The sequence below is a fragment of the Pieris brassicae genome, chromosome 13 (assembly GCF_905147105.1).
Source record: "Pieris brassicae chromosome 13, ilPieBrab1.1, whole genome shotgun sequence".
In the NCBI taxonomy this organism is placed as follows: domain Eukaryota; kingdom Metazoa; phylum Arthropoda; class Insecta; order Lepidoptera; family Pieridae; genus Pieris; species Pieris brassicae.
In genome coordinates, this window is record NC_059677.1 from 4,062,235 (window position 1) to 4,086,062 (window position 23,828).

A 23,828-nucleotide genomic window follows, 5' to 3' on the forward strand; every position below is an offset into this window, starting at 1 on the left:
GGGACTCTTTGTATTGAAGTCGCATTGGTCTGCCAAGCATCCGCGAATATACAATGTAAATACATAAATAGAAATTAGGTAGGGTTATTTAAAAGCAAAAGAAAATAATAATAGGAAGTTATTAAGAATGCAAGGTTGCTAAAAGACTACGCTAAAGGTGGAGTTGTTTAACCTGTCTAGCGAGTCATTTTTTATCAGTTTTTTTTTGTAAACACTACGAAATCAAACGTACGACAGTGTAAAATTGATGCAAACATACACAATGAGTTCTTAAGTTCTCATTTGTTTATGAAGTCAAGTCAAATCATTTATTTCAAATAAATCAATAGCCCTACATCTTTTCTGTATCTGTTTCAGGATCAATTGTTAATCTAATAGGCAAGTAGATGATCAGCCCTCTGTGCCTGACCCACGCTATCGACTTTTTGGGTCTAAGGCAAGCCGGTTCCTCACTGTTCTCCTTTACAGTTCGAGCATTCGCAGCGTTGAAAGTCACATGCTGAAGTCACTGAAGCCCAAGATTTCTTTACTATATTTTACTCAAATACTTGTCAAAACGTAATAAGTTGAACTAATTGAAATTCTTTTTACAGTATCTGTTGAAAAATAGAAAGTTTGACGGCCTGAAGAAATTGCAAGAAGTCGCACACTGAAGCCACTAGGCCAACGCTCCTCATTTATTTTAGGCCTATTAAGAAGACACTTTTGACTAGTCCATACGTAGTCTTTTAAAATAGTTTTTACATTATTTTATTATTGATTTGATAATTGTATGTAAACAACACGTACCTAGAATAAAAAAACGCTATACTAAAATAAAACAGGCTCATATCGTATATTAAAAAACGATTGATGTTTGAGAGTATAAACAAAATAATTAGATCCGTTTTTTGCTGTTAATTGTCCCATATGCAATATTTTAAGGAAAATTTACTAAACGCAAGCAACAAATATATTAATATACTAAGACCCTACAGCTACAATGATGTCATAGCTTGAATCATGTTAGTGTTTCAGACTGCGTTAATTAGCACTTCGCTTGCTCCAGCAAACTTGCGTTGCGTTTTGCTCTATGGCCGTTTAAGCTCCCGCGTTGACCTGAGGTCCGAGTCTCGCAGGAGACGCCCTTGTGCTAATCGCGGAAAAATTACGGCATCGAAAACAGCCTGAGTCAAGACCCTTCAGGCCAACAGCGAGATATCATTTAAAAATGGCATCTATAAGCCAGTGGTTAGAACGGCCGAAGATCCGTTACGGGTGGAGAAACACATCTTCCGTTTTCCATATATTTTTATGACTATTTGAACAGTATAAATTAACTAGAAGTACAAAAACACTTTACAATTACTTAGAGGTTTAACCTTCAAGAGCCTCACCGTAGTGATTAAATTATTTAAAATTCGCAAATAGAGTACAAAAATTGTGGGTAGTCGATAAAGTTGTAAGCATTTTGTTTGGTATGTAGGTAGTTGATTTAAAAGTGTGTTGCCGGCCTTTTGTCGCATTCATTAGTTGTTCTTCTGTAGTTAGTTTTGAAAATTGTTTTCGCACACAACTTAGCTTGCCTGATTGTCTCAACCTTGTAATAATAATAAAAACATACTTAAAACCATAGACAATAGTTTTAGTTGATTTTTTTTTGTGTACATAACCTTGTTTACCGGTTAGAACATTGAATAGTCATCATTTAGCAAAAAATATCGCAAAAAAATCGGAGATGGGCATTTACCTTGTGTATATAATAAATTCGTTAACTAGCTTTACAAGGACAAAGAACACTTCAAAGAACGCTCTCGGTTTACTTAGGGTAAGCTGCAAATGAATGATGACACATCAAGAATGTATTCTGACTAGTTAGACTAGTTCTTCACTTCGTCTTCTTCTTCTTTTCTTCAAGAGAACAGGCGTATTCATTTATTTACAAAAATTATAGTATTGTCGTGGTTAACATAGCTTTTACACATTGAAAAAAACAATTTTTTAACCGGATTAAAGCTATTTGCATTATTATAGCTTTAATCCGGTTAAAAAATTGTTTTCTTACAAAAATCATACTATTTTTTACATATGAAATATCAAAATAAATACTGTCGAAGAATGAGGTCTAACTTTAATTAGCGCTTGTGCAATTGAAGCCCAGAGGAAGGGAAGGAAACAAAATAGAAGTTGGGGGAAAGACTATTTATATTTGAGCTTTTGACATTCTGGACATTGCAGATTTTTAATAAATTAAAACAGGAATGTTTTTATAGTTAAAAGGGGTTAATCTTAGAGTCTACGGGAAAATTAATTTGATTATAATGTCTTATTTCTCCTTTACTTTTTTCTTTACTTTTTCTTACTTGTTTTGCCTGGAAGAGATCGCTTGTTAGCGATGACGCCCCCAGGTGCTTTCCTAATATTTTATTTGTTTTTATTTGTAATGTAACGAAGTTTTATTATATAAAATTCTTTAGACAATTAATTATTATGTTATTATATCTTCAGGCCTCTTTCTCGAAGTGGTAGGAAGACCATGGATCTCCACTTGATACGGTCCCAAGTCTCGCTTCATCCACTTTCATGACATTCATGCATGATTGTCGGTTACGGATAGCCATGGTTATGGATAATAGTATCATCGTCGCCTTTACATATTTTGAATTAAAGTACTATAAAATTTAATCTCGTTAAACTTACTTGAATTTGCAATAAAGACCATTAGATGTATCATTTCCAACAGGCAAGTCTTTGGCTTCTACCAACACGATGTTGACTATGGACTTCCATGATTTCTTCAGAACTTCAAACTTTCTGTTTTTCAACAGATACTGTAAAAATAATTACAATTATTTCTTAATCAAATTCAACTTATTACGTTTTTACATGTATTTAAAAATAGTAAAAAATCGTGGGCTTGGGTGACTTCAGCATGCGACTGTCAACGCTCAGGTCGTAGGTTCGATTTCTGGCTATGCACCAATGGAGTTTCTCTTTCTATGTGCGCATTTAACATTCGCTTGAACGGTACAGAAAACCATTGCGAGGAAACCGGCTTGCCGTAGACCTAAAACGTCGACGGCGTGTGTCTGCTTGACAAAAGGGCAAGTGTCAGGTGATCACCAGCCCCTTTTGCTGACAAATGATCTTGACTTTTAGATTGCCAAATGATCACGAAACAAATCTAGAAATCTGAGGCCTGGACCTAAAAAGGTTGTAGCGCCACAGATTAATTTTATTTTTATTAAAAAAAATTGCCGATCGCTTCTTATTCTTCAGCCGTGTACAAAATTCTAAAAAAATCATGAAAGAAATTCTAAAAACTTTTAAATTTAAATTAAAAGGAGGGCAACTGGCGGCCTCATCGCTTTCGATCGATCTCTTCCAGGCAACCACTGTGAGAAGAGACTTACCTTTTGAACTTTCTTCCCGTGCTCCCTGAGCAGAGTTAGCCCACTGCCAATGCGGTCCATGATGTGGTTGGGGACTGCAAGCGCTGTGGGTGACAACGGGTCCATCACCAGGCCCTCCGGTATCGGAATTGACCTAAAAATTAACGAAACAAATGTATACATTATCAATGACTACAGCCCCTTATCGGCCTTAGCCTCCTCAAGTATCTCCGCAATGTTTTGGTGATTCTTAAGTCCAAATGCGTGGAGTGCTCCACCTTGTGTGGAGGTCCGTGGACATTCCACCACACCAACGCAGCTGGTCTACCGGGGACTTCTAAAACACTACCATACACCGCTGATAATCTAACTCTTAATACGCTTACAACGATAAAGTTAAAATCAAAATAACTTTATTCATATAGGGTCATATAGGGTATATTATTCATATAACTTTATTCATTCATACAAGAACACTTATGAACGCCAGAAAAGAAGTTAAATTAATTCTCTGACACTCACTCTTTTTAATCGCTAAGTTTTGAGTCACACAAATTGTTTGAACTGGAGCTAATCAATCACAAAGATATTCATTCATCATTCATTCATATATTGAAACTAGCTGCCCCCGCGAACTTCGTTTCTCCTTAATGTGGTTTTAGTTAGCCTTAATACCGTGACACGAAAGAATAATTTCACTGTATTATCGTCACTATAATTTGAATTTGATTTACACTTCGGTCTAAGTAACACGTGGTTGGCTATGCTAACACCAAAAATTAAAAAAGTAGAAATAATTGAATTTCACGGTATTTCGTTTACTACAAAACAAATTTAATTTATACTTTAGCCTCAATAACACGTGGTAATCATGATATTGAATTGTAGCTTATATGACACGTTTGTCGGTTTACCATAGCAGTGCCATTTATTGATTACTTACTCAATCCAGTCGAAAAGTATCGACATCTGTTAGAATCTTTTGGAGTTAACAGATAATTGTGACTGTCAATTAATTATAGACAAATAATTTGCAATATAATAAAATTGCGACTATAATTAAAGATCTAAGCTATCCTATCTCTTAAGTTGGACCAGACTGCTCACGGTGTGCCAATTTAATTTAAAATCGGTTAAGTAGTTTAGGAGTCCATCGCGGACAAACATCATGGCAGGTGATTTATATATATTAAGATAAGATAGTCGTCAAAGAACAATGAAGCATCAGAAAGACAGACAATTCTTAGTAATTAAAAATACCAGATAAGATTTACTATTTCTTTAAATATATCCCGTTTAGACCTCGACCTAGGTTTATATCGACGTTAAAGATCTTGATTGGTTTAATAACTATTATATTTTCCTCTCAAACATCACATGTGTTAAAATGGGGACAAACAGATACTTATGAAAATATGTTGTAGAATATACATATGTGAAAATCGCATGAGAACTTAGGAAGGCGCAGCGCTAACCAGATTCATGCAAGTTCCCTCCAAATCCAGTAGCTAGTAGTCCATTAATAGTAGATTATTTCATTAAGTTTCGAAGTCAAATAGATATCTGAATTATAATCTGCTCGAGGCCCTTAGGATGAAAGCAATCCTGACTTCAACGGAATTGTTCGAACCACGCGGTATCAGGTTTAGCGCTATCGAGAAAACTTCTTGGATGTTAAAACATCTACTTCAACTGGAAGTTACAGAGCGGGTGCTGGTGGTGCGTCAATAACTAATATGAAGCCAGACTTCAATATAAAAATACAAACTAAAACATTTAATAGAAGCATTTTTGTAAACAGGAAGAAAGTTTGATTTTCTAAAAAAAATAATATTTTACTTATAACGACACACGAGAGAGATTTATTCATAAATAAGAGACATTGGTACGTATTGGTATGTGGCAGATGGTCAGATACGGCAATTTAATGGACTGATCCAAAAGAACAAAAAAGCAAGAGATGGACGATGCACCAACGAGATTGAAAAGGAAGTGGTAAAAAGTGGAAGATGACAGTAAAAAATAAAATGGAGTGCAAAAATTAGAGGACGCCTACTCCTGTAATAAGTTCTAAATATATTTATTTTTCGGTCGCGAAAATCTCACGTACCGCAAAGAACGGTTGGTGGCCGTCGATACAAAATTGTAAACTAAAATAATAAGTTCTCAGTACATACCTCGTTTCGATATCCTTAACAAGAAGATAGGCACAAAATAGTAAATATTAAGGATAAAGAGAAATTGTATTAGTTTGGATACAACAGAGATTAGATTGATAACCTTGCCTTACAATAGTCAGAAACCGCACAAAACTTTTACTAAAAAAATATAAAATTGAGGACTACAAACAAATATAAAGGCAAATGTAATAGAAAAACGCGTCAAACAAAATCCAAAATAAAGCAGTAAGAAATGTAATAATATATATTTCTATCAAATTCATTTAAATATATTTATAAGTAAATTCAAACACTAACATTTAACATTGTAAAAAATTGTATTTAAATAAAATATTACAACACAAATAGTCATAAATTGTGAAATCATTTGCAATTTAACATTTGATTGCATTATAAAATTATCGTGATAAGACATGTAAATTACATTTTAAAATACTTTAGTGATGTGAGACTCTTGGGCCATGGGGTTCAAGTGCACAGGCGCTAATTAACGATTTAAGTTGGCGCCTGGTAGATAGTTCCCCACCCCAGAGCTGTTGCTTTCGCTCAACATATGAGTATAGCAATACGGCGAGCAAATGCTGCCAGCGTTAAAGGTACACTGCCGCAGGGACTAAACTTTTTATTAATTTTTAATTATTTTTATTATCACTATGTAGGTTATGAAAATTGTAAATACTGCATATTTGATTGTAACGATCCTTTCTTGCAGTCACGGCGGCTTAGAGACTAACCATCAAATATATTTTATACATTTTAAGAGTATAAAAAAGCAGATATATTGCAAAGGTTATCACGATGGACTGCTACTCTTGCTTAACTGGGAGTGCGGGGAGGGGACATGTGAAGCGTCCCTAAAACTAAAAGTTGAATAGTGGAAAGGCTTAGAGTGAAAGTAAACCAGGAACTTTTGCAGGAACTTTGCTAATGCAAGTTGGGACAATGAAAAGATGGCACCAACTGGTTTCGGGTGGCCATCAAAGAAATATTATTGAAGGAAGCCTTCACCTCAAACAGGAATATCAATTAAAATGACTAACAAACAATTTAAAATCTATCTGTCTATTATAGGAATCGCAAAAGTCATTGAACAAGAACTTTTATGAACAAGTCGTCATTTTTCAGGTAAAAACCCCAGTGGCCCAGCCTTTTTGGGTGATTGTTGTATCAGTTTCGTGATAATTTTTCTAAATAGCAAGTGATCAGCCTCATGTCCCTGACACACTGACTTTTTGATTCTAAGACATGAATTTCCTTACGATGTTTTCCTTAACGAGCGCGTGTTAAATGCGCACATAGACAGTCCATTGGTGCAAAGCCTTTAACCTATGACTTCAGCAATGGCCTGAATAGGCCTTAATAGGAACATTTTCCTATAAGTTATATTTCAATTCTCGTGTCACGGTGTTTGTAATAAAACTCTTCCGAAATGGCTTTACCGATTTCCGTGAATTTTTGTGTGCATTACGGTTAGGTCTGCGAATCAGACAACATCTATTTTTCATCCCCCTTAATGTTAAGGGTGGTCCGGTCCACCCCTAAAATTATGTCAATTTTTTTGTTTTATTTTTTTATGATACAGCATAGAAAAATACGTACAACGCTTAATTTTCATTTTTTAAAAGGCCTCTACGATTAACCCCTATTTTTTATTTGTTAATTAAAATCTTATGACTTGAACTCTGAGTTTTATACAGGAAAATTCAAAGCTAAAAAGTTTTCATTCCGGAAAACCGAACCGTCTCTGGGGTAGCATAGCAAAATGTTCCATGTCGGTATGTACTACAAAAACTAGGCTAAGTAAAATCAAGTTCTCGCGGGCAGCTAGTTTCGTTTATAATTTTAAGTGTTGTTTGTGTCTTCTATCTTCGTCGCTTTGCATTGACATTCAATCAAAACCTGGACAATTTCAAAAACGTCGTTTCGAGATCCTATACAACTCGTTGGTGTTCTTCCCACCAGGTTCTGAGTTCAGAGGACCTTTGACTTGTGCCCGTTGAATTTTATGAATTGGAGGATCTTCGCGTTGTCAATATGGATTTTGTTTATCGATCATGTATTATTCTCAGAAATAGGATATACAAATACCTGAATAAAGCAATAAATAAACACAAAACGTCTTGGGTTTTTACAATAATGAATGTGAAATATGATAACCATTGAACATAAATAGTTGTTCAAGTTACTGTGGTTTAAAAATTATCTATATAAACAAACATGAATCGCAAAATAAGTTGCTAAGCGAATGACTCGAAGACGGCTGGACCAATTCCAGTATTTTTTAATTTATTCCTTGTGCTCTAAGGAGGATTTTATAAAAAGATGTACGAGAATACACCTAAAACCAGTTTCTTGTTCAGAGAAGTAAGTATTAAGGCGATTGATAAACTAAACTTTTCGTAATAAAATATTAGTTGTAAAATATACACACACACATCTATACTGTTATGGGTTTAACAATAAATAAAATAAATTAGCACATATTAGGATATTTATAAAAGGAACCTCCAGCAATTAAACTAGAAAAATACAAAACTAAATTATATTAAACTAAATCTTATATGTATGTATATGTGGGCGCCAGGAGAATTTTGGATTATCCTACCAAACCTATATGTGGTAATGTTTACCACATAAACTAATTTGTTAATTTATCATTCAATAATGAACATCTAATTTGAGGGCGTTTCCCAAAGCTTAAAAGGGAGCAAACATTTCAGATAGCTTCACAAAAAAATTAAACCAAATCTTAAAATAATAATTAGAAAAAAAACATACCCCTCAACAGTTATATTCGAAATAATTCAAAATTATACATCACACAAGATACAATTTATGTCTTAAAAGCGTCGAAAACACGGCAATCACAGCCCGTGCCTCTCGTTTTCTCCCTACCCTCATCCTATTATAATACTAAGATTAAATAAATAAATCAATGGCGCTACAACCTTTTTAGGTCTCGGCCTCAGATTTCTGTAACTGTTTCATGATCATTTGTCAATCTAATAGGCAAGTAGGTGATCAGCCTTCTGTACTAATGGAATAACAATAAAAATAAGAAAAATAAGGTTTACCCCATAAATATAATTTGTGCTATAATTATAAAAATGTTCAATTACACATTTTGAATAAATCTCCTACAAAATTTACACAAAATAATTTATAAATAGTCATAGTCAACAAAACATAGATTTGACAAATACACTCGATTTATTTTCAAAATAAAAAGAAATGTTTAGAAGCTGTATCACGCCGCTACTTATCCTTCAGATTAATCGATACTTAAGTATGACATCTGTCAAAAGCATATTACATATACCGGAGTTGGTATTAACGCTAAGTCTCGATTCAATATTACTCTCAGAAAACATTATCATTATTTACAATAGATAAATTATTCATATAGTAGAATAAATAACGATTCTTCGTGAATTTGCTTCCATTTTAATGCAATAACTGAACATTATTTTTTAATGACACACACGACCACAAAATAAAAAAAATATTTATATCTTTAGATATTAAATGTTAAATGTTCTTGCAAATTAAAAAAAGGTCACCTATACAAAAAGGATAAACTTCGTAAAACCAACAATTCAAACACAATGTTGTTTACAGTTTCGGCGGGAGTTTCCGAGGTCACAGGATACTCAAACCAAACTGTCAATCAAATGTCAACAGACAAAAAATATTTCTAATCTGCATTTTAAATGCTTGAGTACTTTTAATTGATACTATCATATTGACGTTTGGCGTTGATTACAACACGTTTCTTAATTTAGTAGACTTTTTACTTATATTAAAGTATGGTTAAATTTAAAAGTAAGTTATAAAATGACAAATGACATTCCACAGACAATTAATGCAGAAAGGCAAAGGACAGAAAAGGATGAGTAATTATGGGCTTTATTCTTGCAAGTTACGCATTGCAATACTTTACATTATAATGTCTTAATACTGTTACGTTTTATTAACTACTAATCTATGTTTTTAAATGTATATTTTACTCTTTATCTTAATGAAAATTACTTTAGTTTAGATACTAGAAAGACGATCGTAACAGGTTTATAAAAATAATAAATACAAGACATCCGGACTTTTTAAAATTCAAATTTTAATAACAAGAAACAAATGCATCAGTACAAATGGAAGCAATTATAATATAGTGAGAAAAACTATATATCTCTGAAGCTCTCGAATGCGAAACGTGGCTGTTCACCAACCAGATTGATCGATCTAGTTAAAGACACAACGTCCTAAAAACTCTATACTGTACATGAGCGCTCGACAGAAACCGGTGAAAATAGATAGTCCGCTTGTGAAGTTTCCTATCTGACGCTCAGACATGAGCTAGCGACTGAAGACGGAGAGTGAAGCTCTCAGTAAAATACCGTATTTCCATCAACTGGAATTTGATCTGATTTTTGTATGTAAACAAATAGTACTATTCTATACATTTTATATAAAGTATGGTTTAAAACATTATACAAATCATCAAATGCATGTGCCAGGCTTTCTTAGTTTTTTAAGCGTGGCAATTATCTAAATCTTTGAAGTACTGTTAGCCAGACGCAAAAGCTCTTTCCTTATTTACTTTACTAATTACATATTTTATATACTTTGTTTAACGTAGCTTTATTGTTTTCATTAGTTCGAACCTCCCCAATGATCCAAGGACCACATAGCCTCTCAAAACTTCGGATCCTATTGAGAAGGATCCCTATATTCATATCGGAGAAGATTTTGTTTTCGAGAAAGTAGTGCAAAAATTATGAAATGATCATCAAACGTTCTCCCGAATATTCTAACTAATATATAGACTATAAAATAAAATCTGAATCGGTTGATGAAGTCCAGAACACGATATTTATATTCGAGTGCAAAAGAAGCAAAAAGATACCACGCATCTCTTGCTACGCTCTGACATACCTCTCTCGCTTGCACATGACATTGTAGAGTCGAATTTTAATAACAATTCAACTTAGTTTAGATAGAGTTTTTTTAATGAATGTATTTATTTATTCCACGTGTACAAGACAGAAACAATATATTAGAAACCAGGAACCCGAACGTTTATTTTGGATTTTATTGCTATTATTTCGCGGAATTTCAAGTATTACGTAAGGAATTTGGGGGGGGGGTCCTCTTGTACAATGTTACGATGCGGGGCGGGGATTCAATTACGCGTTATTGATAATATTATTTTCCACTTTCCAGTACTTTACACCACATAATGGTAAGTTTTAGGTATAAAGAGTCACTGTGGGTGGTCATGAAACGGTTTACTATTGGATACAGAGAACATTACGGTGCGTTTCATGGGGGGGGGGGGTTCAAGAATCTCCAAAAATTGAGTGACATAATACTTGAACGCTCCCTAATTCTATTTTACTCACTACGACTTACAGTGTCCTCCTTGAAATTCGAGTTATTGTTTATAAATATATATTATCAATACTGCGGACGTAAATAACATTTTGTTCGAGTTATATAAATAATTCGATATTTCTGAACTTTATAATATTAAATAAATCGAGATACCGCATATTTAGGGGTTCAGCGGAAAGGAATGGCATTTTTTCGACTTAACATGTATGAGTACGATATATATGTATGATAGCTTCAAAAATATATTTATCGCCATTCGTCACAACTACAAATATCACAACTGGAAAAAATACGAAATATCAATAGGCCAAACACTCCGAAGAGATTCCAATCATATCTCCAAGCAGGCGCTTGATTGGAACCCGCAAGGAAAGCAAAAGTGTGGCCGTTCCAAGCAAACTTGGCGTTGCAGATGAGGCAAAGATCCGGAAAGACTCAAATCTATTGGCAGTACAAATATGTAATCATAAATAAGGAAAAAATAAATACTAAGGGTAAAAGTCAAGAAGTGCATAAGCATAAAAAACGCCATTAATTGAAACATTCGTATTACAGCGACAAGTTTGCGGATGTGGTAAAACCAATATGAGAAAGACCCTGAAAAAAGGTCAAACACAAATTGATTTAAGGAAATTAACTTTTTGTTTGCCAATACTGGAAAAGATTTTTAAATTTCACTAATGTTCAACGAATCTCAAGGGCGGAAGTCTTGCCTCCAACTTTGATTTTGTTCCCTTTGGACTAGACTCTTATTGCGTGGGATGCAATTCTAACTTAAGATTGGAGTTAGCGCCTGGTAAAAGATTTAGTATCGCAATTGGCAAGAGCCATTCTGAACTGCATCATGTTGTCTTTTCTTGTCCTAAATATGACAGATCTTCCTTATATACTTATTTAGTATCTCTCTATGTTGTTGTTGACTCCTACCAATGTTTCATTACTTCTTCTTTATTATGAGTATGTTTATTGTAAATCATAGCATTAAACTATAATTTTTATTTTTTTGTAAATTTAATGCTAGTAATGTTATGTTGCGTTTTTTATTATTCATAAACTGGAAATAATTAAAATAGCGTATTATAAAACTTAAATTTTACGCCGGCTAATGCACAAACCGTGCTAGAGCCAAAAAGAAGATAAAAAAGTAGATAGAGATACTAATCCTTAACCGAATTACATTGAATAATTGAATTAATTTACTAAAATTTGTTGATGGCAGTGTAATATTTAAGTTTACCGTAATCGTAATGTATTTAAGATTTTAATTTAAACTGTTAAAAAGCTGAAATATATAAATTAATAATTATATTTAAATACTAGCGGTCCCGACATACATTGTCCTGTTTTAACTATGAATATTGATTATCAATATAATAACTCCGATCGAAGCATTTGTTTTGAACGATATTCATTCTTATTACGTCTTCTTTGACGACATTTGCAGCACGCATTCTGTCAATGTTATGTCAAAAAGCGCTAGGCACTGAAAAAAAAATCGTTATCGTAACAAAAGTCAGGAATACTGAATACTGGTTAAATATTCTAATTTTCCGCACAATTTTCTAACATAAGAACCTTCTCCTGACAATAACAAACACAACAAAAACAAGAATTAGCAAAATCGGTCCAGCCGTTGACGCGTGATGCCGTGACCAAGGGAAACAGGTAAATAAAAAAAGACATTCTATCTATCTACCTTTATATATATATATATATATAGATAATTCCTATATAGATATTTTATTTTCCCTTCCACTGTATATTTTAATTATTTTGTTCCATTAGTTTGCGTCTTATGTAGCGTTGCACTTGTGTTCACCTTTTCTAATTCTTTTTAATCACAATGTTGGTGATAGAGATTTCTCAAAAGCGATAATGCCAGTTGCGTATATTTCTGCACGGCAAGTGATCAATAAAAAAATATCAAGGAACAATTTAGTTCACCGAATATTGTAATAAAAATTGCCAGGAATTTGTGGATGTATAAAAACTCCTTGACACTTGTACAACCTTATCCTTTAGAACAAAGGCATGAGCTTTGACCTTGGTTGCACCGAGGGAGTATGAGGTCAGTGAACTGTATTTTCTTGTAAATTTTACGTCGCGGAACAACATGTTTGGACACGGTATATTGTATAGAGGTATTTGGTGTATAATATTTTTGTATTGATACCTTCGTTGTATCCACAATTAACTTAATTAACCTAAGTACTAAATAACACTTAATACTTTTCGCTGTATTTTGTATATAAATATAGTATATATTCATTAAAGTTATATTGCCCAACAAATATTATAATTATGTAAACGATGTTTAAACTAAATAGTTACGAGCATTTCATAGAAGCATTAAACATAATTTATAATAAGTGTTCATTGTATATAATATACAAATTATATTTAAAGCTAAAAATATGATGTTAATGAGTAATCGCTTAGTGAAAAGGCGCGAAACAAATGAAGGCTATGACACTGGCTACATATAACGACGACTCCTGAGACAAGGTCACTTTACCACTTTTAACGTATGGAAATGGTCACGTGATAAAGCGTGAGCCACTCTCATACAAAACCCTTTGGCGGTACTAAGAAAACCTGTCGTAAAGTATCTTTGGCTCAAGCGAGAATCTCCTGCGTTTTTTACATACGAGAATCGCGCTTAGCGGTTCAGAAGCGAGACTAAACGCTAAGTGCGACTTCCGTACGTCAAAAGGGTATTACACATAGGGTCATCGTACTGAATCTGATGGTATCACAGAGTTCATTTTGAATCATTACCTTCCGAGAGGGTTCAAACGAAAAGGTTTATGACAGTATTGTCTTTTGTTAACATAGCGTTTACACATTGAAAGAAAACACTTTTTTACCGGACGTCGGAAAATTATAAAATTATTTTAAATAATTATAAGTTTATAATTATACATAGCTTCAATCCGGCAAAAAAGTGTTTTCTTCCAAGGTTTATGATATTTGTATGATTTCAGTTAAATACTGATTTGTAGACGACTCTGTTTTAATAGCCTCATCAATGGACGAACTCCAAACACTTGTCAATAGAGCTCATGAAACTAGCAAAAAATATTCTTGCTGAAGAGATGGTCATTTCTCGAAAGGACGCTTTAAGACTATTTGAAGCTGGAAAGCCGTTGGAACAAATGCAGCAATACAAGTATTGGGAAACTTGGGTGTATTTTCTAACTTGGAATCCTTATCAAGAAATAAGGACTCGAATTGAATTTCCCCAGGGATCTTTTAATGAAATGAAGAAAGTCTTGTGCTTGTCACATGAACATAAAACTCCAAAAATGGTTTATATCCAGGGTAAAGGGCGTGTTGGTAGAAGGAAAAGATCATCGCTTCGTATTGTTAGGGAGTCGTCCACTCTGGTATTGCGACTGCGCAACTAGCACAGGGCAAGACACGCTTCACGAGACTAATTGCTAGCCTCCACTAATGGAGAGGCACCAAAAGAAGAATAATATGAATAACATGCCACTGCTAACATACATTTTACAGACTTCGAACCCCTGAACCCTAGCAGTTATTTATACACAAAATGAAAGCCTCATTAAAAAATTAAACAATCAATTAAACGTGTAATTACACTATAAAATAAATCAATGGCGCTACAACCTTTTTAGGTCTGGGCCTTAGATTTATGTTTCTTGATCATTTATTTAATCGAATAGGCAAGTAGGTGATCAGCCTTCTGTGCCTGACGCACGCCATCGACTTTTTGGGTCTGAGGCAAACCGGTTTCGTCACGACTTAACATTATCTCATGTTAAATACGCATATAGAAAGAAAATCCATTGGTGCACAGCCGGGGATCGAACCTACGACCTCAGGGATGAGACTCGCAGGCTGAAGCCACTAAGCCAACACTGCTCATAATTAATTATATAAGTAATTACACTATATATATTTTTATTTGATGGCTCTTTTGGTTATTGTTTTAAATTTATCTGTGAATAATTTAATTAGAAATTAGTCGTAAATTAACCGGATATTAAATAACTTAGGATCCTGTTCTTTTGATATATAATTATAATAATATAACTTTTATAAATCATTAAGCTACCTACATATTCTGATATCTGAAATTATTATCTACATCGATACATATAAATAAATTTTATATGTATATTTTAGTTTTGGAAATATTCATACTATTTTCCTACTAAATTTTGTAAATTTGAAACGTGCAAACGCCGCATATTGCGCGGGCTTTTGCTTATGTCACCTGGCACTTGTTGAATGTTTACTGTCATTTATTTCTTAACTACAACTATAATTGCTATGCAGATAATAAAAGAAGCTACAAAAAAACTTACAGGTAATATCGAAAAGCCCTTCGGGACATATAATAATTTAAATATTCCACAAGTCAAAGTCTAGATTACTATTCACAGCATAACAATAGTTTGAGGTTATCCTTTGATCCCTTGTATCCTTTCAAGGTATAAATAATACTTGAATACTAAGTAGGTAAATACCTACATAGGCATCTTTACGTGATACCTAAGAAGTTGAATTAAGAACATATTGTATATATATGAGTTGGTTAGTACTTAGACGGTTAATAAATTTGAGGACCAGAAAAAAAAGGTTTTGTTAGAACTTTCGATCAAATTTTGTACAGGTTAACCTTCAATAAAATAAAATAAATAAAACAATGGCGCTACAACCTCCTTAGGTCTGGGCCTCAGATTTTTGTATCCCTTTCATGTTCATTTGATCTAATAGGCAAGCAATGACGCACGCCGTCGACTTTTTGGGTCTAAGGCGGCTTACGATGTTTTCTTTCACCGTTCGAGCTAATGTTAAATGCGTACATAGAAAGAAAACTCATTGGTGCACAGCCGGGGATCGAACCTACGCTCTTAGGGATAAGAGTCGCACGCTGAAGCCACTAGGACAACACTGTTCAAATACCTTCAATACAAGGTTCAAATTTAAACGATATTTTTTTGATTCCATTTATCGTAATATATAATTTTTAGCTATATTTTGTTATAAGATAATAAATAAATAGGAAAAACGAGTTTTCGGGATGCCACAAATGGACATCCATTTTAGTGCGTGTTATATCTTTTTAAACAATTGGAGGTCGTATCACCCAGGAAAGACCTTCGGGACTCGATTCAACAGTTCGCTAGTTCGCAAAAGAAAATGCCTTGTGAAGCGGACCGTGGAAGACTTCATCACCTTGATGGAAACTCGCTGGTGCCTTATAGACACGATCACAAATATATATTGTTGCTAGGTACACTTTATCTATGGACACATTTATATTTGATGTCCAAACATAATCTATAGTCAAGTCATTATCTGCGCCCAAAAAAAGAAAAAAAAAGCGGGACGGGCATACTATCGTTTTCTCAAAGCAATTTTCGACCCCCTATAACTGTAAGTTACCAAGTGGTGTGTGTAAAAACACGGTCAAGTCAAATTTAAACCAGAATTTAAGATAAACTGGTAAAATTTCTTAATTTTGTCACTCTCTGACTGATAGAAACTTCAAATTTAGTTTACAATTTGTGTATAGTGTAAAAAATCAAGGAAAAACTAAAACAAATGCGTTTTTTTGTTTTTCGTTTCTTTGTATCTTTGATATTATTACTATAATATGTTGTTAGGTAAGCCAATTACGCAATAACCTAAGACAGAAGGTCCCATAAGTACTGAATAAATTAACCGACTTGGAATTGATTTCACAACTTTTTACAGAAGAAAAAACTTGAAACCTGGTTTTGATGGCATCCATTTGACATTTCATTACATGCCTTATGAGTTCACAGATTAACCAAATCCAATTTTAATTCAACTTAGTGCGGACATTAATGTCAACAAATTATCTTTAATTAACTTCTCGTTGAAAACTTTCCGGTTACAACCTACGTCAAGATTTTCCGTGATTTTTGGTCTTGATCGGAACCTTTGGCCTTGTTTACTAGATCTTAGGTCGCTGCGAGGTCGATTTGTGATCGTAAACTCTATACATGGTCGTGTTTATCTCAATGTTAATGAACACGCGTCCGGGTCCTAGGTGATTTTTATAGGATAGTATAGTAACTATATATATATACAGAAATATTAAATATTATTTGTTGTTCCATTTCAGTTTTGTTTATTTTAAATGTATTTAATATATTTTGTCAATTAATGTACTTACTCGTTTTCTGTTACATATATCATGTTAATCTATGTAATCTGTTTTGGCTTTCTGTATTGTCTAAATGTTTTATAATATGTATGTTGGCTGTAAGATTACCAATAAATAAATATTATAGACTAGCTGACCTGGGTTAATTCCGTGTTTATATGTATCGAAAACATTTTTCTATTAAAACAAAAATAACTACAATCTACAATAGTAAAAAATAACGGTTCATAGTAGATGAGTGAAATTTTACAAAAAGTTGTCTAAAGATATTAAAAAGTTTACGTGGTTCAAAGGTCGAGCCATCCCGGAGGAGTTTCATCACAAACACCGTGACACGAGAATTTTATATAGTAGATATATTGAATCCCTAGAATGTCATAAACAGTCGGTTCAATTGACTTCTCTGACTTATTGTCACTTTTGCTGTCACACCCCGTCTTCATATAAAACAAGGCAACAATTTACGTAACATTCATTCACTGACATACCTATATATAGGATTTTTTATAAGTAGGTATTATTACCTAACAGTTAACAGTTTTGTGTTTATGAATCTGTGTTCCGTTGCCTTTTGTGTATAATGTAATTGTATAATACGTAGCTGTAGGAGTACTGAGAAACAAATAAATAACAAATTGGCAGGAAGCTCGCCAGATTCCATGTCTCATAAGCCAAGATGAAGCCTCAATAAAACAAAATCTGCTGTGTATTTATATATAGTATATACTTATTTTTAGAACTATATTTTTTTTAATGGCAGAATTCAATATCGCCAATTCTATTTTTACAATAAAATCAATGATAACGCTATTAGTTAAATTAAAATTTTATGTCATATACGAACATAAAAACGAGGTTAAGTTATACCCATGGACATCCACATTCGAGAAGGCTCGCGTGTGTGTTTTCTGAAACCGACCATTGATATTAAAATTTCCAGAAGGATCGCGAGTGCGTTGACACTAAGACGAATTGGTTTGGAAATACTCTGTAAATAAATTCAATTTATCGGGTTCTACACACAAACGTGCCCCTCACATAGACAACCGTGACACGTAAACCTTGAAAAATAACATACCTAAAGGTTCCTTATCTTTTCTGACTTTCTTGTAGATGTTATCTAGAAGTTCATTATATTTCTCATCGTTCAGCAGCGATCGTAAGAAACGTTTTCGTTCGACCGCTTTTTCTTAGATTATCCACGACCTACGAAAGTGTCTTAATTTTCTGGGTTAATATACCGGCTTTAAAACACAAATAACGTCACTTTCTATTGGTATCACATAGCAATTTACTGTATTTCCGTTTAAATATTAAACTTATCAGCCCTGTTATCATTACCGTGCGCTTCCAACTCCGGGATAGTTTTAAAATAATTGCCTAATTAAGATAGCAACTCCTGTAATTTTTATTTTTATTCAAAGTTTATCAAAACGCTGAACTTGTAACCATAGATAATAATTAACCTGGGTAATAAAACTATAAACGCGACGCCAGATATATAAAACAATATCGCTTATATCAAAACTATTAGCTAACACTAGTTGAAGGAGAACAAAATGCAGTATTCGCGCCAAAAAGTGACAAGCATAGAAAATACAAAAAACAAAAAAAGTTACGTTGGATTGATAACCTCCTTGGGGTTTTTGAAGTCTGTTAGTAGTTATTAAGTATACTATTAAATACAATACACTGCAAAGCTTCTAATACATATATAGAAGTTACTTAAATATAAGACGCGTGATTCACGTTACTGAATATTTGCTTTTAAGCAAATAAAAATCTTGTTTGGATCGTATCTCGTCATTATCTAATTAATTTTGTTAAATTTATATATAAAAACGTTTCCTTGACTATAAAATATGTTTTTTGTGAATATAATTTAAACTTTTATGCATAACCATAGAATGTTGTCTCCATATTTATTATAATAATTGTATAATTTTCATTTTCCCGCCATAACGTGTTAATATAACATTGTTGTTTGACAATTGACAGAAAAAAATGTATTCTTTTATTCATGTTACCTGATTGTAACATTTTATTTGTTTAAATTTGATTTGGAATAAATAATATAATACATTCATGAACTTTTACAGTTCTCTGTCATGACTATTTTAGTAGACTCCTTAGTTGGCTATTAGATTCACAAATATTTATTACTTTATATATTAATCTAGTTTTAATTTTAAAAACTACGAAAAAGTTTTTAATAATTTCGGCTCCTTCAACTTATCCAAAACTTATCTACTTCAAACCGGTGCACTTTACAAGCAATTACGGAGCGTAATACCGCTTTTAAAGTAATTATATTTTCCCGCTATTTTTCCTGGTTTCACCGAATTTACCAGTTTTTTTGGGAAATGAATTTAAATTTCTATTTATTATAGATTCTATCTTCTTTATACATACAAATCCACTGTACGTGTGTATGTCACTGAACTCCTCCCAACCGGACCGATTTTAATGAATTTTATTGTATGCATTTGGGTGACGCCCTGGATGGTGTAGATTCATAAATCAGTCCGGCAGATGGCGCTGGCGGTTTCTAGGTTATTTATCTATACAACAAATAAACAGCTGATATATAAATATAAATCTTCGGTGCATGTGTTCGTAATTGATCTCCTAAACGGCTGGAAAGATTTTGATGAAATTTTTTGTGTGTTGTGTGTGTGTATCTATGGCCGGCAGTATGACTTAACATCAGATGAGCCTAGGTACTGCGATTTTCCCCCCTGTTTTATTAAAAAAATCAATGCCAAAAGTGTTAGGTAAAAAGAAAAGAATAGAAGAATAAAAGGCAAGAATAAATTATAATCTTGAAATGAAAATGGATAGGAGAGAAGATAAAGATAAATGGACGAAGAAAGTGACGGAATGGCTTCCTCGATATAACAAAAGAAAACGAGGAAGACAAATAAAAAGATGGGAAGATGATGTGCTGAGGGTAGCTGGTCCTATGCGGATGCGTAAAACTAAAACCAGAGAAGAGTGGAAGCCCTTAGAGGAGGCCTATGTCTAAGGACAAGCTGTATAACGAAAACCAACCGGCTTGCCGATTAATTATTAGCATTATTTTTTTTAGGAAAACACTTTTTAAACGGATTGAAGCTATATATTATTATTATAAACTTATAATTATTTACATGGTGGTCACGGTGACCACGCCTGCTGTAAAGCACGCGAAACGTCGGAAAAAATTCAAATTTTATGTAAATAATTGTAAGTTTATAATAATAATACATAGCTTCAAACAGCTTAAAAAGTGTTTTCTTAACGTGTAAAAGCTACGTCAACAAAAGACAATTTTTTATTTTAGTATTATTTTTTAGTATTTAACGTTTCTTATGTACTATGTATGAAAACTACAGCAATAAGGGCTTTTATCATTATTTATTATTATGAATTATAATCTTAATTCTTGTTTATGGGTACAGGTGACAATTACAGTTAGGGACACAATACTGCTTGAGTAGTTTCAAAAACAGCTGCGCACCGATCAACATATCAACCTGGGTTCATGAAATATATTCAACAAATATTCCAACTTCGATCTATCAACCTTAGAAGTGGGTAAATAATCAGTAATACGTTTCACGATTAAAGAATTAATGAAATATTTAATATTTCAAAACGAGAACATACAACTATATTAGTTGTCCCTATTATATCGTTCGAACAGCCACCAAACCCGTTCACATACATAGGTCCGGAAAACGTATTGTAATTTAATAGTAACTTTGTACCACACGCAGTTGTTAGAAAATGATTTTGAGAGCCGTTGTCTGCAAGACAGTACCAAGTATAACTGTTGACGGTTGTGATATCAAAGTATTCGCTTCATTCTGGAATGAACATAGAGAAATCGGCGCGTGAATGTTATTAGGTTCGTCTAAGGAGTCAGATGCGACACGCGGAGAACTATCGACTAGCAATGACTCACGCTGCGACACAGTGGCTCGAGCGTTTGATCGCAGTCCATCCATAACAGGTTCGAAAGGTTTTTGACGAAAAATGCAGCAATGTATTGTGCGTATTGGAATTGCACGTTTTACAACTTTTAACAGAATTACAATTTGTGGTTTTATGTTTTACGTTTAAACATTTTATGCAATAATTCGTATATGATATTGAATCGTTCTTTCGTATTTAATGTTAAAAAATCAGAACAACTGTATAATTGATCGTGAATTTTACTATTACATAAAGGACATTTTGAATTAGTTTGAACAGAATTAGAAGTTACAAAATATTTTACGCTTTTGGAATATTTATTATTAGCCGGTTTTATCATAGTAGAATTTGTTCGTTCCAAAACTTTACACTGTTCCCTTAAAAAAATGATTAATTGCGGGTATTTTTTCTTTTCTAAAGTAATTCTCAAATGAAATAATTGTTTCGTTGTCTAATTTTTTAAGTGCCAAAAATAAAAACAAAAAATTCAATTTATTAGGTATTTCTAGTTTTTCAAAAGCTGCAGTTGATGTAAATAAACTTTATTTAACTAGATAATGCGTTATAACAAAACTTTAAATGAAATTAATACATTTTTCTGTTGTTAGTGTCGTTTTTCTACAAACGTAGAATAAATCACGAATTTTGAAAAGATTTTCATATTGTTACACCAAAGAAGTATAACTTCTAACGCGTGTACATAAGTAAACACATGTTTTTTTATAACACACAGATTTTCGTTCTTGTTACATGGACTACACATATTATTATATATTATCGATATGAAACGCTTTTCACTTCCGCCGTCACTTTTTTTATATGTTTAACGTGTAACTTTGACTTTCAAAAATGTCTTTTAAATATGCCTCATTGAATCATGACTTCTTGAGTAAAAAATTGTTAATTTATGTACACGGGTTTATAATAGAATTTCTTAAATTTAATTTCTTTGGCAGAATGACCAGCTCCACAGCATAATGCTGCCAGGGCCAGTTACGACTATAACACACATACATTACACACTTAAAATATACCTTCTTTTTCATTATCAGTTTATCTATTTCCGTGTGTGTTTCGTTAGTAATAAATGTTATGTGTATGTCTGTGTCTATGATGCGGATCAAGTAGACCTGTGGACCATGAATATGAAGTGTTATTTGTTTTTGTATATCATCTGTCAACTTTAAAAGATTAAGCAGCAGGGTTGGCCTAGTGTATGGTTTGTTTTTGGTTAGTGGTGGGTTTGTTTCTCTGTCCGCAATCTGAGGCCCAGACCTAAATAGGTTTATTGGTTTTTTAAATGAAGGATTTTTTGTTTAAATTCTCAATTTCCTGCAATCGCTTGTCATAACGGGAGTCATTAAAGACGATATTGGTATTAAACAACAAATTAAACATTTGTCTAGTGTTGGCATTGGCGTACTCATCGCTGAAGTCGTAGGTTCGATCCCCGGCTGTGCACCAATGGACCTTCTATGTGCGCATTTAACTCGCTCGGACGGTGAATCACCACTCAAACCGAGTGTACAACAACCTTTAATGGGTTTCAAAGTTGGCTTCTAAAAGAGATGGCATCACTAAATTACTGCGGGTCGCATAGCACAGCGAAATCATTATAAAAACGTTTCCTCTCCAGCTTATTTAGCATAAGGCCTGACCGCAAACTTTCCGATACCTTCAACAAGTTTGCGTCACCTTTAGTCATGGGAAATCACGTATATGTCACATTCAAAATGAATCGCTACAATTTGTATGAACGAAATAACCTTCGAACATTTTTTTTTATTTGCACGGATTTCTGAGAAAGGAAAAAAACTGGATGGACGTTTGGCCACAAATCCTGATGTTAAATGTCTCTTGGAGACGCCTGTTAAAGATGTACCTATGCATCAGCTGCTTAAACTGTCTAGGGAAGATGTATAATTCATTATGTCAATTGTGGTTTTGTGGGTGATAGAGCCTCTGTGAGGTCAATAATGCTGCGGACGAGGTTAAGGGTTTAGGAGGATTTTTTTTGTATGTTTCTCCCCTCTGACTCGCAGAAGACCCAGGCCCATAGTGCCTGCGATACCATCCTTGCATTTTTACCTTCTTTATAAACCGGCTTTCAATACACGGCTATGCGCCAATGGAATTCCGCATAACAGTCGCTCATGAAGGAACACTATATAAGGATCTTCGTGTATAGATATTCACTTGCGTGCAATTATAACGAAACAGATAGAAGTTCTTATAAGATCTAAAAAGTAGGTTCCTGTTCGACTTAAGGTCCTTCAAGAAATTCGTGTTTCAATTATTAAAAGGCCGGCAACGCAATTGTGAGCCCTCTGGTAATGTGTGATTTAATTTTATGAAACTCATAAATTGTACAAATCGTGTACCAATTTTATTTTTATTATTAACATTATAATTTCTTAATTATATGTGTCATTAAACCGCATATAGTAACAGTAAATATAAAAAAAAACTAGAATCGTTTAAAGTAATATAAAATTTTCTATTTATTGTTATATATATATTAATAGCATATTAAAATGTTTCATACAAAGGCATCACAGTGCAAAGTTTGTATGATAGAAAAAAATCTAACAGTTCTTTAGTAATCATACCAAACAAATGTACAGTATTAACAAACATAGTAATAATAAAAATAATAAAAAGAAACTTAAAACAAATTAAAAAAGTTTGGACCCTGTGGAAGTATTATATTGAATTTTAATTAATTTGAAAGAAAAATATTATTGCTACAGCAACTATTTAATTCTA

General features: G+C 33.2%; 1 protein-coding gene across 5 annotated transcripts in view; it reads right to left on the minus strand.

Annotated features, from left to right (window-relative positions):
- The window catches only part of LOC123717793 (multiple C2 and transmembrane domain-containing protein-like), a 77,235-nt gene that overhangs the window by 26,860 nt on the left and 26,547 nt on the right, over positions 1 to 23,828 (minus strand). For 3 of the 5 annotated variants that reach the window (XM_045673986.1, XM_045673985.1, XM_045673987.1), the window contains exons 2-3: positions 3,393 to 3,525; positions 2,680 to 2,810 (exon numbers count right to left, since the gene is read on the minus strand). In XM_045673986.1, coding sequence (XP_045529942.1) covers positions 2,680 to 2,810; positions 3,393 to 3,525 — 264 coding nt within the window. Of the gene's footprint in view, positions 1 to 2,679; positions 2,811 to 3,392; positions 3,526 to 5,548; positions 5,661 to 18,183; positions 18,423 to 23,828 lie in introns of those variants that run through there. The other 2 variants (XM_045673988.1, XM_045673989.1) reach the window with 2 other exon arrangements.